Source organism: Eptesicus fuscus, chromosome 14 (assembly GCF_027574615.1).
Source record: "Eptesicus fuscus isolate TK198812 chromosome 14, DD_ASM_mEF_20220401, whole genome shotgun sequence".
NCBI classification, from domain to species: Eukaryota; Metazoa; Chordata; class Mammalia; order Chiroptera; family Vespertilionidae; genus Eptesicus; species Eptesicus fuscus.
Window position 1 is genome coordinate 35,324,913 of NC_072486.1, and position 20,355 is coordinate 35,345,267.

Here is a 20,355-nt window from a genome sequence, read left to right on the forward strand (position 1 = left end):
GTGAAAGGGAAGCACTAACAGGAGCTTCCTCTTTCTCTCCCACAGCAGGAAAAAGACAGAGGCCCACTCAATAGTGATCTCCATGACCAACCTGAGCTGTGGGAGGAGGCATTATTGCTAAATACAAGCCAGTCTCCTAGGGCCACATCTTCAGTGAGTTAGGTAACATGGGCTCCCATGTGTGACCACATGACAGAGGTCCTGCCCAGGGAAAGGGAATGGAAGGTAGAGCAAATGATCCTTTGGCTGCTTTATCCTGCTGCATGTTGAAATTGTCAATCTGGGGAAGTCAGGTAACCAAGTCTACTTTCTCCTCAGAAGTAGGTTTCGAACTTAAATGGTTAAAAGAAATATCTACATTGGCCCATTCATTTCACATGAAACACTTTAGTTGAAAAAAAAAAAAAGTCTTGTTTTTATTATAAAGACTAAAAATACAGATAATAATTCCAGAGGAAGCTTTATCCCTATCTTTGTTTAGAAATGTGTTTTTAGAAAGGTGTTTTTTCTTCTTTATATTTTTTATGTATTGTTTTTCTAAATGAGGTGAAAACTCTGCTTTATTTTTTCAGTGCATCTCTAGTCCTTCAAGTGAGAGCAGAAGGGACATGGTAGCAATTAAAATCAAGTCACCAAGGCGGGCCCCAGTTAATTGAAAGGGAGGCGGGTATAGAGAAAGGGGTGTGATGGAGTTTGTCTCTTGCTCCAGGGGAGGGGAGGACATGACCCAGAAAGGCTCTGGTTCCAGAATTGACCTATCATTAGTAACAGCTCTTGAAACCTACCTTTCGGTTTAAACTCAAAGCCTGCCATGGAAGAAGACCTATTTTTCTAATGAGCCTTTTACACGAGGTCATGTTTATGTAATCTGTTGTTAACTGGGCTTTATGAAAAGAGGTTTAGGTTTGGGACCTCAAATGGCAGTCAGGTACCCAATGGACTTAACTTATTAGTAAAGGTGATGGTACTCTATACTGGGTGGAATATGTAAGTTAATAGATTCAACAGTCCATGATTAGCAGTCCTTGTAAGGCAAAACACAGAGAACTTTTTTTTTTTTTTTTTTTTTTTTACCCTCAGCTAGCAGTATCTGAGCTGAATCAGAAGTTCTTTTGTGAGCTGGGGGCTGGGAGGTGTTTCCAGGCAGATTTACGTGACACTTTTGTTGGTGTGGTTTGCAGATATCCCGACAAGGGCTTTGATGATAATTATTGCCGCAATCCTGATGGCAAGCCGAGGCCATGGTGCTATACTCTTGACCCTGACACCCCTTGGGAGTACTGTGCAATTAAAATGTGTGGTAAGTTGGGGTCAAATTTATTGCTTCCTTTTCCTCCCACAGATTGAATCGAAGCAGGTGATTATTAGTGAGACAGGTTAACAACTATTTTACTTGATGCTTTAATGTGTGTAGGTTTTAATATTTTAAAAATGTGTTACATAATCCTACCCAATCCGTTATTTTGAAAGAGAGAAATACGCAACTGCACACATACACACAAAACATTTGTACTTATCAAAAGGCCTCAGCATTCTCATGTCATCAAGGAAAAAAAAATCCACAGAAGGAGAAAAAGATCAGAGATTATATGCAGTGTCATAATGTCATTAGGCTGTAAAAGCTAGGACCTTAGACTCTTACCTTCCCATCCTGTATCCTTTCCTCCCCAGACGTTACATTGGCTGTCAGCTCACTGTGAACCTCCTCTGGTGAATGACAGAAGCTGCAGTAATGAATAATAAATCTTTAATCTCTAGGAGCTGGTCCCCAAGGTTGTCCTTGTACACAACCTGCATTCTCTTTCAACCTCTGTTAGTACTTCTACAATTCTTTTCTATATACTGTCCTTTACCCGCTCCCACTCTCTGAATTTATGGTAAACAGCTTCTTTTCTCACTTGCTTTGTGGTATCTGTATGTTTTGTCCTCTCCTTCATGATTCACTCACATCTTTTTTACTCTTTTCTGAAATAATACTAATGGATAATAATTAGATATAGATATGCTTTTATTTCTATGAGTACAGATGGGTCTTATTTTTTCAGCTGAATCCTAAAAGGCTTTAAGACCAGTAGAATTGCATAAATTTAGTAAGGTGTAATAATGACATAATTGACTTGATATTATAAAGCGGATGGGGATAGTCCTTTGAACAAACCTAATTCGGTGTTATCCACAGTATGATACTGCCAAGGTAAATCTCTCTTCACTTAGACCTGCTAATAAAAGGAAGTGTTTCGGACAAATCAAAGCCCATAGAAAGGGGCCATGTCTGGCATATGTGAAGTAACTACAGAATCTGGAAGGCTCTCAATGTGAACACAATGTTCCAAGGAAATTTAATCATCTGCTCGGTCCTTTAAAATAAAAGACAACTCCTGTGACAGTGTTTCTCTGTATAGATTGAATTAGTTCCACTTGTTGACTTTTAAAATCTTGTTACTCTTTCCATCATTCTAGACCATTTTAGGTACAACAAAACAATTATTTTCCTTCCATTTTTGTGTGTGTTTTAGGTACTCTTATAAATTGTCTCTTCCATTTTTTGTGTGTCTTAGGCATACACACAAGCATACTCATCTGCACATTCACCCTTCAACTGATACCACCCCCCCCCCCCATAAAATATCCACGTGTTGCTCTCCTCTTCATTTTCCCAACCAATCGTTGGTTATTTTTAAAGGACATTAGGAGAGGAGAGGAATGGAATGAATGTAACACTTCCTAACTATTAGATAGATGTTCTTTCTTTTCTGTCTGAGGAAAAGTCGACTAATTATGCAAGTAGCATGCAATAATTCTGATGGGTTTGTTAAATAGAGGGTGGTATTTATAGGATGTTAGTTCTAAGAAAATGGTAGAAGTGAGTCAAACCTAATGTTAAGATTAAAATACTCTTCTGAGCTTTGGAAATATTTTAGAAATAATTTATTACAGGGAAGCTTTTAGTTTATAAAATGAATAAAAGTTGACATTTGGAGTTCTGCAAAGTATGAGATAATGTTTTATGAATATCCTTTCATAATATTTTGGCTTCAATATATAATAAAGCTTATAATGCAAGAATCAAGAAATTTTGTATTAGTTTGGTAAAGCCTATAATGCAAAATCAAATTTCAATTGTGTATTAGTTTTCTACTGCTGCATAACAAATTACAAAAATAATTTGATGGCTTAAAACAATACATATTTATTATCTCATAGATTCTGTTGGTCATTAGTGCAGGCATGACTTAGGCGGGTTCTTGGTATTGGATCTCACAAAGCCGTGATCCAGATGCCTGCCAGAACTACGGTCTCATCAAAGACTCAGGGTTCCCTTCCAAGTTCACTGGTTATTGGCAGAATTCAGTTCCTTGTGGTTATAGTGCTGAAGTCTTCAGCTCCTAGAGAATGCCTGTTGTTTCTTACTATATGATCCTCTCCACAATAAGTCAGTTTACCTCTTAAAAGCCAACAGGATAGCTTTCTGTTCCTTTAAGCTTCTTACCCCGATACCCTCTTTTAAAGAGCTTGCTTGATTAGGAAAGGCTCATCTAAGGCTCATAAATAAAGTTAATTTCTTTAATTAACTTAAAGTTGATTTTGATGAGGGACTTTAACTGTATCTGCAAATTCACTTCATTTTTATGAAGCTAATATAAGCTAATAAGTTAATCATAGGAGTGGTTCCATAATGTTCACACCCACACTCAGTTATACAGTGTGTACACCAGTAGGTGGGAATCTTGGGGGCCATAATTGCATTCTATATACCACACAAAGGTTCACATGCACTGGTTGTAAGAGAATATTGATTATCACATTTTACTTGTATTATTTGATTCTTGGGTGAGCTTTCTGGTTATCTCTCAGTCCCAATTGCTTGAATTCATTCTGAGTTTTCAATATGTTTGAAGAAAAAAATAGAGTTGATTATGTCACTTATCCTCTCTAAAGTTTAAGGGAAACTTTTAAACTCTTGTTACATTATATAATATTAGAGGCTCCGTGCATGAAATTCATGCACTCGGGGGGGCGGGGGTCCCCTCAGTCTGGCCTACACCCTCTCGTAGTCCGGGAGCCCTCGGGGGATGTCTGACTGCTGGCTTAGGACCACTCCCCACCACCGCTGCTGCACTACCACCAGGGGGCAGCTCCTACAGTGAGCGTCTGCCCCTTGGTGGTCAGTGCACGTCATAGCGACCAGTTGGTCCACCGTTCGGTCGATTTGCATATTAACCTTTTATTATATAGGGTGTATTCTCTATCCAGAATATATACCTATATATACATTTACACATTTTGTGTGTGTGTGTGTGTGTGTGTGTGTGTTTAGTGTATGTGTGTATCTCTTAGAATCTTGTGGTCACAAGAAATTTAAAAAACTCAATTTTAATATATTAAAATCTTTTAGAAAAGTATAATGGGGCAAGGAATAAAAGACTCCAACAGAAAAGAAAATGAATTGCATTAGAATAACATTTTAGGGTAAAGTGGAATGGAAAGATGATTGAAGGAGAAAAAGAACTTGATGTACATTTTAATAAGAAACAGGAAGGTATCAAATCCCTGTGGTATTTACAGCCTATGAAATCCATTTAAAAATTATATGAAATTTTTTTGTCTAAAAAAATGTCAATAGGTGTGCTAGAAATCACATATTTTGTAACTATTTAAACCATAAAAAGTATAGAGGTCAACTTAAAAACATAAGAGGAAATATGAATAATTTTTCAAAATTCCTTTAGTAACAGGAGAAAAATAAAAAAAAAAAAGAACATTGGAAGACCACTGATCTTGAAGAATTACTATACATTCCAAGTATTTGGCATGGAGAGGGCTGAGGAAGGAGGCAGGTGGGTCTGATTTTAACAGGCCAATTAGAAATAAAGAGAATGTGAACTAAGGCAGTAAGTTGTGAGAATAACAGGGTGAGGAAGGATGTGAACAATACTAAATAGGTATAATGTCCAGGATAAAAACAAATTGGATGTAGTGGGAAATAATATAGGGATAGAGAAAAGTCTAAAATATATCCTACCTTAATGGGTAGATGATGAATATTTGAGAAAGTTAAAATTTTGAGGAGAAAGATAAGTTTAATTTTGCCTATAATGAAATACAGGTGATTGATGTGTGTGCTCATAGCACATCTAAGTTCAGTTTTCTCTGAAGCTCATACAATGTCATAAGTAATTACTAGTGGAAGTACAAGCCTTGGACATAACAGCAATTCCAGGGAGTACATGGAGAACACCAAGAGGTTGTCTGTCTCTTTTCTATAGGGTTTATTTAATAAGTATTTACTGAGTAGATCAGATATGTCAAATGCTTTTTAGATTCTCAGGATGTAGAAGTGAACAAAACAGACCAAGACCTCTGATAAAACTGCAATTTCAGAGCGTTAGCACGAACTAGTGAAGTGAAAGCTGACATTGCCTTGACATTAGGATATTCACCTTTCCGAGCCAAGGATTTGAATACTGCTCAGTTACTTTTATTTGTTAAAAAGCTGACTGAACCACACATTTGTTGTCACTTTGCTCCCAACCTTCTAATCTTACTATCAGTGTATCACTGAAAGTGAAGAATGAGCTTTGCTGGTCACCTGACCAGTGTGTGCCAGGGTGGTCCAGGACAGGCCTTCTCAGTCTTCCTTCACACCACTTTCCTCAGGACAGGTTGTCTACCCAATGACAGCAGCCCCACATATTCTAGCAATATCATGTTTAACAGATTGCCAGGGATATGAAATTTTAAAACATTGCAAACATATAAGATTAGAGGGCCTATACAGTGCCTAAATGAAGTACTGATTTTCTTATGTTTTTTTCCTATAATAACTTTATATTCTGATAAACAGTTTGTTCACTGTTTTAAAGGAAGAAATAATAATATTTGTTGGCATTAATTGTATTTTTCTGAACTGAACTTGAACAGTTCTCTGGCAATTGAAAAACTGTTGTGGTTGATGTCCCTCAGGAACTCTCATTGATTATTTAAATCAATTGTTAACAGACTTCTTGCTATCTCTAACCTCATGTACTACCATATTTCTCTCCATGCTCTCTGTTCTATCCAGAATAGTTACCTTCTTACACCTTATTATTTTCCATATGGTCATAATAGTTCCTTCACCTCTGCCATTTCCTCTGCCTTGAACAATTTTCTCTTCCTTCACGAGTTCAAAGTTCAACTCAGTTATCATTTCTTCATTCAATGTCCCTGAGTTGGTCAAATCCTTTATTATATATTTATAGCACCATCAGCCTCTCTTTCCATGTACTTCTTAGAGTCCAGTTTTCATACTTATTTTTGAAATTTTTTAGTTAACAGCACTATCAAGATTTGCAAGCTCCAACAGAACAAGGACCATATCTCTTTTTGTATCCCATAGTGCTTAGTACTTTGTCGTGCACATGGTAGTAGTTCCACAAATATTTGTTGAATTAATGAATATTACTTTCCTACAAAGTGATAGTTTTAATTTTCTTTTTGTGTTTCCTGGAATTTCTTCTATGCTTTTTGATTTTCGTATGAAAACTTAGCTTCTGTCAGACATTGTCTACCAGGAAAATTTGCTTTGTACCTTCTTCCCATCACCTCATCAACTCATCCTTAGGTTTCTTATTTCCCTGGCCTAATTTTTGTCCCTTTGTTGCTGGTTGTCTTGATGGTCTTTACCTTACGGACAAAATAGACAAGACTTTTCATGAGTTGCCTTATTTTTTTTCCTTCTATTTCTTTTCCTTGTTTTTTAAACTTCTAGATATGTAAGTGTCCAGACCATTTTATTTTTAACAACTTTATTCAGTTGTAATTGATATAAAAAGCTTCACATATTTAATGTTACAATTTAATGGGTTTAAACACATCCATATACCCACGAATCAAGGTAATAAACATATCCATCACCTTCAAAAGTTTCCTTCTGTCATCCCCTGCCATTTATTTATTTACTTATTGTGGTAAAAACACTTAACGTGAGATCTCTCTCAACATATTTTTTAGCATACAGTACAGTATTGTTAACTATAGGTACTATGTTGTACAGTAGATTTCTAGAATTTACTCACCTTGCATAACTGAAACTTTATGTCTGTTGAAAACCGTCCCACTTCAGAATTCTGAACAAGGCAGATCTTTGGTAGCTAGGATTTCTATTAAAAATATTGTTATAGATTGAATTCTGTCCCTCCCCCGCAAAAATTCATATATTGAAATCTTCACCCCTACTGTATCTGTATTTGGAGATAGGGCTTTTAGATGTAATTAAGGTTAAATAAAGTAAAATGAGGATTAGTGGCTTTATAAGTAGAAGAAGAGGGATCTCTTTCACTCTCTCACTTCACCATATGAGGGGAAGGTAGCCATATGCAACCCAGGAACCAAATTGACTGGCACCTTGGTCTTGGACTTACCAGCCACTAGAATTGTGAGAAAATACACATCTATTGGATAAGCCACCCAGTCTGTGGTATTTTGTTATGGCAGCCTGCGCAGGCTCATACAGTCATGTTGCCATTGGTCATTAATGAAAAGAACCCTTCCTCCTAGTAACTAATATACATTGGTATAATTTTAAGAGAATATCTACCTTTAACAATTCAGTATGTTTGTATGTTGAGAAAATAATTTCCTAAAGTTACATTCAAACACACTGAAATTATTTTCTTTCTTAAAGAAAGCTGGTTATTTCTCTGAATTTTATTAATCCATCTAACGCCAGACAGAGTTTCATAGGAATAAAATCTTCTTACTGTAGTCTGAGTCAGGAAAAAACAATACTATCAATACTGTTCTCAAGGGAAAGATCTTATACTTCAAGGTTTTTTTCCAAGTCATCTACTGAGGAATAAGAGTACAGAATTGAAGACCTTTCATGAAAGTCTTGTCTCTTGAGCATTTTATACCAGAAAAGGCTTGGATAAAGTCCAGGGAAAAGTTTCAGTTAGGAATTGTAGGTTCACATGGAAAGCAAACGTGCAAGCAATTTGAGGTTTGCACTTTGGAGGTCTTTATACTACTTTCCCACATCAATTTTAAAAAGAGAAACTCTTTAAATTTACATTGAGCCCGGTCCTGTCTTTTGTGGCCCCAAAGAATACAAGTCTGTTGACAGGCGAATAGCTTTACACACTGTTCTGAATCTCCAGGGACCGTCATAGAGTAGAGCCTGCATTTCAGTTGCTCTTCAATAGCTGGGAGTAAGAAGTGGGTTGATGAACTTAGTCGGAAGAATAAGCAAGTATTGGTCTGAGGCGGTGGTAGGCAAACTGCGGCTCGCGAGCCACATGCGGCTCTTTGGCTCCTTGAGTGTGGCTCTTCCACAAAATACCATGGCCTAGGCGAGTCTATTTTGAAGAAATGTCGTTAGAAGAAGTATAAGCTTTAAAAATTTGGCTCTCAGAAGAAATTTCAATCGTTGTACTGTTGATATTTGGCTCTGTTGACTAATGAGTTTGCCGACCACTGGTCTAAGGGCCTGTGAAGCAACTTGTTCTTCACTAGAGTCAAAAGAACAGCAATAGCTTATCACCACTGGGAAAACCAAGTTTTGGGGTGCGCAGGGGAAATGTAAATGTAGGGCTTTACTTATTGTCCATGTAAGTCTTACAGCGCCATGGGGTGGCTCTCTGTAATATGTCTGTGCATTAGAATTCTTCAGTGGCCATGGACCTCCATCAGGGCCATGTGGTCTCTCTGCATAGATTTGGCTAGCCTTTCACAGAGAAAACGGATCGAATTTATTAGTCATCTTGTTCTACTGTGTTTTGTATTTTTTTTTGGGGGGGGGAAGCAGATATTTGTTCCACATATTGCATCACAATTGATGTCCATTGTCCTAAACCTTAAAGTTCCCACTAGCAATCCACACCAGCAAAGTGAAATTAGCATTCCAAGAAGTACCCATTGTATTTGATTGTATTCTAACAGGACAGTAAAACATTTAATTAGCAAATGTTGTTTTCCTTAAAGCATTTCCAAACAGAAAATTTCATGTCAATCATCAAAGGAAAGCATTCTTTCTCTCATAGGCCACCAAGGATCATATAAATATATTTGCATCTGCTCCAAAGGGTGATCACTAATGACGCCTCTGGCAAATGTTTTATTTGTGAGGAACTCTCAGAAAAGTTCTGGGTAGTTTCGGTATGAGTTTGGTAGACATTACTTGCAAAAATATTTGTGTACGTGGGAATGCAGTATTTAAAGAACATGTTGCTTTGGCTAGACTTCATCAGTTTCCGCCAACATATGAGGATATTTCTGTGCTTATTTAACACTTCACTTGGCTTCCAGAGACTCTTCAAATCCATCCCTTAATTTAGGTGCCATGTTAAAGTATTAATTCTAAAGGAACACCTTTCCTAACATTTAATAGCCCTCCCCAAAGTAATTGGCATAAAACATTTGTTTTGTTTTTGAACCAGGTTTTGATATTTATACAGTAGGACAGCTGAAGAAGTATATTTTATTGCAGTTCAGGAATAAATCATCTTGTTTGAATAGTAAGTATGTATGTAGGCAGCAAAGATCAAACATTTATATCACATTAAAGGGTCTATGGACAAATCATGCATCATGGTCCTCATTGGGTAATATTTATTAGGCAGCTACATGAGTTATTGATTCATGAAAACTAATTATCTTGTACTAATTTATCTTTTTGGCCTTTGTTATTTATTCTTATACATTGCCACCAGAATTATGTAGTTTGGTCTATGCGGTTACTGCTAGCAGCTGAATGTCAAGTGGGATAAATACAGATGCACTAACTTCAGAAGGTACTTTTTAGTTAGAGTAAAATGCTATCTAAATACTACTAGTTTGTAGTTAAAATCATAGGTAATATTTCCACTGAACTAAAAACACAAGAATAAGTAAAACCATCAAGTGTTTGAGGTTATATATTTACCTTCAAATTAGGAAAATAGTTATTTTCTACTAGTTTTATCTATTGGCATTCTCTTAGTATTTTCTGATGATCATATTATTGCTTACTCCTTTCATTTTCCCAGTATTAATTTCCTAATGAACTATGATAATATTTGTTTCTGTTAATTATCTCCCTTTTACAGAGAGCAGTGTAATTCAAATTGTTTAAAGCACTATGTATTGTTTCACATTTTAACGATTCTAAGTATTTCTACAATAGTGTCAGTTTGTAAAAGGTGCTTATGAAAAATTACTTGGAAAATGCAATACTCTCTAAAAGTGACACTTTATATTTAATCTTACATTAACACAGTAGGCATAAAATTTTGCTCTCTCATCTCCACACAGGCATAGTTATATAATGAGAGGCTACATTCACATAGTAGTGGAGGAAACAGCCCTCTGAATTTGCTGCCACTTTTAGAAATTCCATCAAATAATAGCCAAATCCCTCACCATCTCTGAATATCATATTCCCTTTTTTTAATTGTTTAGGTTGATATCTGGCAAACGATACTGTTGTCCAAGGAGAAGAAGAGCATGTTAATCTCTGATTGGCTCAGACTCAATCTAGGTTCCTAGTAAGATGTGTTGGGCCCATATCTAGCTGAAGGTGATTGATGGGGACTCATTAAGACTAAGTTTTGCTGTTACATGTTCACAGTGCCAGAGTAATACTTGAGCCTGGGAAATAAGCCCTCCAAAATAGCTTTAAAACTTCTTGCCCCCCAAACTTCTTTAAAAACTGCTCTCTAAGGAATTCTATACTGTATTTCCGTTTAAAAATATGAATCTTTCAACCATGCTCCTGGTGACAGATGGGTTTCCTTTAAGTCAAGGTGTGGTTTTTTTTGGTGTGTGTGTGTGTGTGTGTGTGTGTGTGTGTGTGTGTGTGTCGGAGGTGGCGGGCAGTTCTTTTTTTTTTTCATTAAACAAAAGCTAGTGATGACTTCCATGTGAAAATATGGCGCCATAGTTTCAGCCTTGAAAAAATATGGGTCAGTAATAAACAAATAAAACAATATATACAAATAAGTAAGAAAGTAAAAGAGGTTTGTGGAAAGATTAATAGAAGTGTTTTTGCTTTGACTGCTCTAACTCTGTTTGTCCCATTGTCAGGACTCTGAGTTCTGACCAAGGTCACAAATTTGCTATCCAGGAGTTTGTGTCCAAGAAGTGAGGGAATGAAAACTTTTCTTCTTAATATGCTAAGCTAACAAATTTATGTATTCCTGGGGACATTTTTTTGGTCTTTTTTCTCATCTATACTAATAAAAGGGTAATATGCTAATTAGACCAGATGTCTTCTGGAGGACCATCCGGACGTCCTTCTGGACAAAGCCACGGTGGTGAGGGCAAGGTAGAGGTGGTTAGGGGAGATCAGGCAGGCAGGCAGACCAGAGGTTAGGAGTGACCAGGTAGGCAGAAAAGTGATTAGGGGTGATCAGGTAGGCAGGCCAGTGGTTAGGGGTGATCAGGTAGGCAGACAGCCTATCACAGGGCTGGTCCCGCCCCCAGCAAGCAGTTAGGGGGGATCAGGCAGGCAGGCAGAGTGGTTAGGGGTGATCAGGTAGGCAGACCAGTGGTTAGGGGTGATCAGGTAGGCAGGAAAGTGATTAGGGGCAATCAGATAGGCAGGCCAGTGGTAGGGGCAATCAAGTAGGCAGACGGTCCCTTGCCGGGCTGGCTCTGCCCCCCCCCCCCCCAGCAAGTGATTAGGGGTGATCAGGCAGGCAGGCAGAAGTGGTTAGATGTGATTAAGCAAGCAGGCAGAGTGGTCAGGGGTGATCAGGCAGGCAGGGGAGCAGTTAGGGGCATCAGGCAGGCAGTTAGAGGGGTTAGGGGCAATCAGGCAGGCAGGCAGGTGAGCGGTTAGGAGTCAGCGGTCCCGGATTGTGAGAGGGTGCAGGCCAGGCTGAGGGACACCCCTCCCATGCACACATTTTGTGCACTGGGCCTCTAGTCACATATAGTTTTGTAGCTATATATGAAATATGTCAATATGAGCTTGGTCTTTTATCTGTTTTAGAGTTATCATCCTTTAAAGACTGCCCCACAGTCTCCTCACATAATTTAACAGTAAACTCAAATAATCAGAAATATAGTAGCTTAGTGGCATTTTTTTAAATGAAATATATATATAGTTCCTCAGGACCTATGAAATCCATCTTATTTGCTATTTCTTGAAAGAAATTTAGGAAACATTAAAATCATAGAGGACTTGGTTAATTAGAACCAATTTTTTCTATACAAGTTATTTCTCCTGCCCAATAATTTTTGTTGTTATAATACATATGTAAACATTCTTTAGGCTATCAACCTTGAGCAGTCTATGGGGTCAATCTTCAGCCACTTTCTCATCTCAATTTGAATTTCCTTTTAACTTAGGATAATTCTGAGGCACTTTTTTTTTTTCTTAAAGTAGGTACATAAAAATTAAAACATTTAAAAATAAGTTGATGTTATTAAAAGGCAAATTTGTAGAAATCTGTATATACAACATATTCCAGTCTTTGGGATGGTCATTAATTAATCTTCCTCCTTTTTTCACAAAGCTTCATAGAATAACTTCAAACTCTATGGAATTTAATGAAATAAAGCATTTTGCCACATGAGGTAGTAATTATTTGTAAGAAAAATATAAAGTTAAATAAAAGTGAAAAGCCATTAAAAATTTTACTCTATTAAATAAGGAACACTTTTATAGACATCCTCGGCCTTTAAAGTCACGTCTAATTTTGACCTCTCCTTTGGAGAACTGATACATCTAATTCCAGATTGGATAAATCAAAGACATTTATTCAAATCTTAAACTGTCCAGGAGGGTATCAAATTGAGTTTTATCTAGTAGTATCTTGAATGCCATTGGAATTGCAAAGGTAACTGAGGAGTTTACATTGAATTTCTTTTGAACCATAAACATTTTCATGTATGTTTTGAGAAGGCATATGAATTTTGGTTGCTCCAGAATGTTTTGAGTTATATTTTGTTTGAGTAACATTAAACACAAAAAGAAAGTCCAAGTTGTGGTAAAAATTTAATTTTGTATTTTTTTTTTTTTTTACTTCTTATTGAAATTTTCATGATCTTCATAAAAAATGTAAGAATTACAGTTGGACTAAGAAAAGAGCTAGAACAACTAATTTGCATTTTTATATGCCAACAAGTTTATTAAAAAGAAAAAAATTAGCATATCAGATTCAAATATATTTATAATATTAGAGAAAAACCAAGGTTAATACCATTACCAACTTTGTATGTATTTAAGCAAATTAATTTTAGGAATAATTGTATAGTTATTTCATAAATATACATTTAGCATATATGTTATAGTGACTTATGGAAATAAATTCCTTGAAGAACTTTTCAAGAACAACCTAATTTGACGTCCTTTTCTTTAATTTTTTTTTAATGGCCAAACTTAGAGCAAAGTATTTTTTCATTTCCCTACTTGATCACTATATTGCTCATAGAAGTTTTTCAATTTTCAAAGAAAAGTTATTAAAAAACATATATGGGGTACTTAAACATTAATAAATAGAGAAACTTTATATCTAATGTTAAAACATGAGTAGACAGATCCAGGAAATTTAAGAATTACCAGTTGATGCTTTTTTAAACTGGTCTAGATGAAGCCAAGCTAAAATATTCTGTTTTATATGGAGAAAAATTTCACAGTCGGTTCCACCATGTCAACTTGCTCCTTTAGGTTGAGTGGGATAGTAATAATGATACATTTAATATTTATTCCACTCTATTATTATAAAAATGTATGTGACAAAATATCTGGGTAATACAAATGCAAATGAACACTCAGAAGGATGATAGTTTGAAAGATTTTTATTAATTTGGATTTCTTTTAATCAATAGCTCACAGTACTATGAATGACACCAGTGTCCCTATGGAAACAACTGAATGCATTCAAGGTCAAGGAGAAGGTTATCGAGGAACCGTCAATACCATTTGGAATGGGATTCCATGTCAGCGATGGGATTCCCAGTATCCTCACCAGCACGACATAACTCCTGAAAATTTCAAGTGCAAGTGAGTAAATTCGGCAAAGATTATAAATGTGCAGTAAGCTCTGGGAAAATGAGGTAGGGTGGTTACTTTTCACTAATTTCTGTGTTAGTGATCCTTAAACTTAGTGTGCTAGGGATAATCAAAAGGCAAATTAATCTACTCAGAGATTTTGATTCCTTAGGTCAAATATACATTTTAACAAGCATTCTAGGTAATTCCGAATCAGATGGTTTATGTACCATGCTTTGGGAAGCACATATACAGGTTTCTAATCACAGTTTTGTTCTTTTCTTTCTTTTTTTTTTTTTTTTGGTTAATCTTCACCCTAGGGTATTTTTTATTTTTCCATTGATTTTTAGGGAGAGTGGAAAAGAGAGGGAAAGACAGAGAACCATTGATGTGAGAAAAACATATTGGTTGCCTCCTGCACAAGCTCTAACGGGGGCCCTGGAGGAGGCTGCAACCAAGGTGCGTGCCCTTGACCATAATCAAACCTGGGACCCTTTGGTCCGAAAGCCGACGTTCTATCCACTGATAGGGCCATAGCTTTTTTTTTTTCCTGCAGCTCTATTTAACAAACCAGTAAATGGTAATAGTAACCAGTCAAATTTTAAACTAGTGCCTTTTAAAATTTTTGTATTTGCTTTAGGTGAGATTACATACTTTTTCTCCTGCAAAAAGAGGAATACCTTATTTTCAGCTAATATTGTAAACTGATGAATTTTCGGCCTTGAAACAAACTTATCTTTTAAGTGTTAAATGAATATTTTATATTGTTTCTAGATCTGCTTTTGAAAAATGGGGAAGTAAAACATTTGTTTAGGTGAATTTAGCCAAAGAAACTTCCCTTGAATGTCAATTATTTGGTTGTATGTGCCTTCTCTGTGGCTGCTTTTTTTCACCACTTGACTTGTTGGACAGACAGCCACAATGCCATGTGTTTTTAAATGGTCCACCTTGTTATGGGGAACATAAAATGATTGCTTTTGAAATTTATAACACACATGTCATTCATAGTGCCTTGCTGAAATAGCACCTATAAATAACATATATTGGCTTTATGTAATTGGATTTTAATAAGAGAGCTTAGCATTTCAAGATGGAGAATTTTGAGCACTAGTCAGCCAATCCACTGGAGAAGGGAGGTATTTCATGTTTTTCTTTTTAAGTTAATTTAATATATTTACTTAGATGATAAATATTCATCGCTTATGAGTTTTTTTCATTATTTTATAATAACAAATTTATAGTTGTTATTCTGGGTTTATTTTCCACCTTTTTTTTTTTTCACAGCAGTATACTTTTTATTCCTGACCTATGTGTTTCACACCTCAGAAATAAATATCAAAGTAAAGAAAGCAAAGAACATGAGAAAAGATTAGTTAAGAGAGATAGAGAAGACACTGTCAGTGCCTGTCACACTTTCTGTTAACGTCTAAGACTGGTAATACTCAAGTAAGAAATCATGTATGTGTGAATACCCAATTAAATTCATTTGTAAGAAAAGAATAATAATGTAATTCACACATTTCACAATTAAAAATTATCAAAAGTTTAGTTGTTATTCATCAGAATTTAAGCTATCCTTTCTTAATTTATTTATTTGGTCAAGATAACCAAACCCACATACAAAAAGAAAATAGTGAGTTTTGTTATAAAACAGATAAAATCTGACTCAACATTTTTCTCAGAATGTTGATGCATTTAATATTTGTGGTGTAGCAGAGAATAGTGTGCTAGTCAGGTGTCTGTGGTTGCATTAAACACCATTTGCCACATTTCTGAGACTCCTTATAAATGACAATTTTAAAACTATAACTCAACCATAGTGCCGGTGATGAATATACATAAATTGTATAATAATTAATTTGTTTTAAGAATTGTACACAATTCTTTCTTCAAGTGAAGGGAAAGATCATAGGAAAAATATTTGGGCACGCCTTGACTCTCATGCTTGCTTAATCTAGATTAATGAGGTGCTTCTAGATACAGATTTGTGTGTGTGTATGTTAAATAATTTTATTTTTAAATTAAATTTATTGAGGTGATATTGGTTAACAGGATAATATAGGTTTCCAGTGAACAGACACCTCTCCCAAGAAGACATACAAACGGTCAACAGATATATGAAAAGATGTTCAACCTCACTGGCAATTAGATATAGATTTTTAAAGTGGGCCTAAAGTAAGACTTTTGTTAGCCTTAGAACTCTAATGATCTTGCCCTAAATTTAACTAAGCAATTATTTATCTAAAATTACAAAACTGAATAAATTTTATGTAAATTTTAATGCACATATTTTGTACTGACATACATTTTTGAAACATAAGTATAAATTGTTTGAAAGAAATAACAGATTTTCTTTACCTTTCCAGTTAATAATTTTATCATTTTATAAGAAGGCTAAAGGCTTGAATAGTTATAACCTATGAAAACTTGTTGTACTGTGGCCTTAACTATTGGCAATCACTTTTATTATAACCTTAAATAACAAAGTTTGTGACAGGATGTATTTTTACTAGATAAATTATTGTTGATTTTATAATCAAACCCAAGCCTCTTCCTTAAGAACTTCTCAGTTTCTAATAGTTTATTTTGGTATCAATAAAATTATAGTTCTTTTAAAAAATATATGTCTTTATTGATTTTAGAAAGAGAGAGGGAGAGAGAGAAACATAAATGTGTGAGAGAAAACTTGATTGGTTGCCTCCTGCATGTGCCCCAAACGGGGAAAGAAACCCTCAACTTGGTATGTGCCCTGACTGGGAATGGAACTGGTGACCCTTCAGTGCACGGGACAATGTTCAACCAACCAAGCCACACCAGCCAGGGCAGTACTTCTAATTGGACCTAAGTGATGTCAATAATGTGGTTTCAATAGATTGAATATTAATTTTGTTAAATTATTATTCACAGATGTAAGAAAAGACAGTACAAGCTTGCTTCAGATTAGAGAGCATATTTAGGAAAGCAAGTCACAGATTCAGTATTTTATTTGAAGTGAACTTTATATTAAGGTTTGCATTAAAATACTTTTATACACAGAGAATATTTGTATAGAATTTTTCCTTATTGAGAACTCTAAATACTTATAAGATACTGGTAAAATAAAGGATGTACATATACTATATTGACGACTTCTATAGTTAGGTTTCTATGTTCTAGTTATGTCTTTATTTTACAAAAATATTTATAAAGATTTAGGTAACATCTCTAAGTCAAGAAATAAGTAATGTGTAATTAAAATAAATATATGTAGCAAGTTAAATGAATCAAGAAAAGACAGAATTCAAAGAATAAATAGGTATGATGTATGGCAAATGTTTGATTAGGCAAAACTTTCATTTTAAGTGAGAGTAATTAATGACTATTAATAATAGCCTTTATTCTGCAGAGATGCATGTTGTTTCTACATTATATATGAGCCATAAAGACAATAATAGTTTTCAATGTGTGACAGTTGAGAGTTCTAGTCTTGACAATGAGTGAGAAGAATGAAGTGAGTGGTACCAGTTCTCTCTTTTGTGAAGCAGGAGTGTCTGGAACTCCAGGCTGGTGGGAGGAAAAGAATACTGACATCTGATAGCACGTTTTTCAGTAATGGGGCAGTGTCCGTTGCATATATTGAACTCCAAATTGTTCTAACTATCCTAAAACTAAAACTTAGAACTCTAATTATTGACATGCACACATTCTGGGGGGTCTAGAGGTGTAGTAGTGCAATTTACATTAACATGCTTATTCTCAATAGGGACCTAAGAGAAAATTATTGCCGAAATCCAGATGGGGCTGAGTCACCCTGGTGTTTTACCACTGATCCAAACATCCGAGTTGGCTACTGCTCCCAAATTCCAAAATGTGACGTGTCGAGAGGACAAGGTAATAGTTGACATTTTGCAATATGGGCATGATTAAATTCAGGGAAACTGCCTAAAGGGAGCGCACAAAAGCCTACTTCTCACTGCACTGCTTTTGCTGAAAAGCAAACAAAGTCCCCGAGTCTAAAATTGGATTTCTTTTTCATATTCATTTGCTCAATGTTTATTCACTTGTCTGCCTGTATACCAGTGCCAGACACAGTTCTAGGCACTGGAGATATACTTGGAAACAAAACAAAATTCTTTGACCCCTTGAAACTAAATTCTGGTAAATAGAAAACAAGCAAAGTGAAAACAAGGTCGGGATAGTAAGTTAGTTTGTGGTGAGTGCTAGAGAGAAAGCATTCCCATTAGAAGGGAGGGGTTTTGCTACTTTATATTTTATCTTGAGTCCTGGTGCACAAATTTGTGCATGGGTGGAGTCCCTCAGCCTGGCCAGCCAGTGGGGCCCATCGGGGCTGGCCGGGGGGAGGGACCATGGGAGATTGCCTGGCTGCGGGAGATTGGCTGTGGGAGTGCACTGACCACCAGGGGGCAGCTCTTGCATTGAGCGTCTGCCTCCTGGTGGTCAGTGCACATCATAGTGACCAGTTGACCAGTCATTCAGTCGATAGGTCCTAACGGTTGCTTAGGCTTTTATATATATTTAATTGTTTGGGAAGATCTTACATATTAAGAAGACCTGAAAAAAGTCAGGGAGTACATGTGCCATGTGCATATGTTTATAAAGAGCATTTTAGATAGAAAAAAAATCAACAATTGAAAATGGCATGAGATGGAAGAGTGCTTGAAACATTTAAAGAAACAGCACATCATTGTGGCTGGTAGAAACTGAGCAAGATAGAGAGTTGCAGGAGATGAGGTTATAGAGCAATTGGCTAAAATCGCATAGGCCTTGTAGGAGTTGGAAAGATTTACACTTTTATTCTGAAAGGGAAGGAACTCTGTTGTAGGGTTCTGAGAAGAGAAATTAAATGACCTGTCTGACTTAAATTTTAACTAGACGACTCTGGCTGCCTTATGGAAAATAGCCAGAACTTCTGACAAGGGCCCAAACAGGGGAATCAGTTGAGTGATTGTTTCAGTAATTTAGGAGATGAGAGTTATGGGGACCTGGGTGTTAGCAGGGGAAATGGTATGTAATAATGGGGTTTGAGATAAATCACCATTGTACTTGAAAACATAGATGCCATTGAAGGCAATTGTTTCAGGAGCAGTAGTAGTGAAAAGTCAGATTGAAATAGATTTTAAAAAGAAATCATTTGTCAAAGATTATTAATAATGTTGTGTTATGGGCATGTATTAGTATGTAGTAAATCGAGAGCTCTAATTTTTAAATAATTATTTTTTCACATAAATTTAATTATGATGGTTATGGTCAGTCCTAAATTATCCTAAAAAGTCCAAGCCAAATTTAAAGCTTCCTTTCATAGATTTACTGTCCTATCCATACTCATCCATCCTTTAACCTCTTTCTCAGTGACATTTTCACAAACAATTCTGAACACAGTTGCAAAGAGAAGAGGGGATGAGTCCCTTTTCAGTCAGTTTAACTGTTCTTTGGCAGATGTTAAAGGTCATTTGGAAATAAAGTTAAAACCAATGATTAAGGGAGACTTGGTATTAGCTGGATGTTTTATTCCTATTTTGTTCATTTAACTATTACTGATAATTTGTGATCATAGAGGCAAAAAAGAACAATTGCTTTATAAGCTTCTGATATATATTAAGACACTTTTGTGTGCAGTACATATATATATTACTTACTAAAAGATCAGGTAATATAAAATGAGAGTTTTGTATTTTAGAAGTTAAGTAGGTGTTATTGCTTATCTAATAAGTGCACAAATTAATAGACAAAGAAATTACTTTTATAGAATTTAAATAACTTACCTAAATACTCAAATTAGCACAGCTGTGACTGAATATAACTCTCCTTAAAATGATCTTTCCATTATTCCATGCTTTATCTTTTTTATTAATACTTTAACATTTATTGCATTGTTGTTGTTTTTTTTAATAATGTATTGTACTGATACATTAAAACAAAGCACAGGCTCTGTGGGGCAATTTAAAAAAGAAGTCCTATTCAATAGACAATTCAACATACAGCTGTGAAATTTTAACACTGTTATGCTATTGTTTGATATTGCCAAGCTAATGGGGCACACACACACACACACTGACAAGAATGTTGCTGTTATCCTCTCCATATACCAGAAAATATAAATTTCACATATAGATTGATAAGTTAGAAATTTCTTCTTAAATCTTGCAACACCTCAATTAGCATATGTATAAATGCTCTTCTAATTGGATATTAAATAACTTTGTTTAAAAAATAAAATCTTAAGTTACAGACTTTCTTTATAAATGTTGATAAAACACAATTTATTAGATTATGTGAGAAACACTTAAGAGAATTCATAAGTCCACATTTATATCACTTCTTCTACTACTGACAATAGTATTGCTATCACTACCACTGCTATTACTGGCAGTAATAATACCTAAATGGAAGGAGCAGGGGAG

General features: G+C 35.6%; 1 protein-coding gene across 1 annotated transcript in view; it reads left to right on the forward strand.

Annotated features, from left to right (window-relative positions):
• Positions 1-20,355, forward strand: part of HGF (hepatocyte growth factor) — a 62,798-nt gene that overhangs the window by 23,790 nt on the left and 18,653 nt on the right. The window contains exons 8-10 of the mRNA XM_008149569.3: positions 1,182-1,300; positions 13,792-13,966; positions 17,697-17,824. Coding sequence (XP_008147791.2) covers positions 1,182-1,300; positions 13,792-13,966; positions 17,697-17,824 — 422 coding nt within the window. The remainder of the gene's footprint in view (positions 1-1,181; positions 1,301-13,791; positions 13,967-17,696; positions 17,825-20,355) is intronic.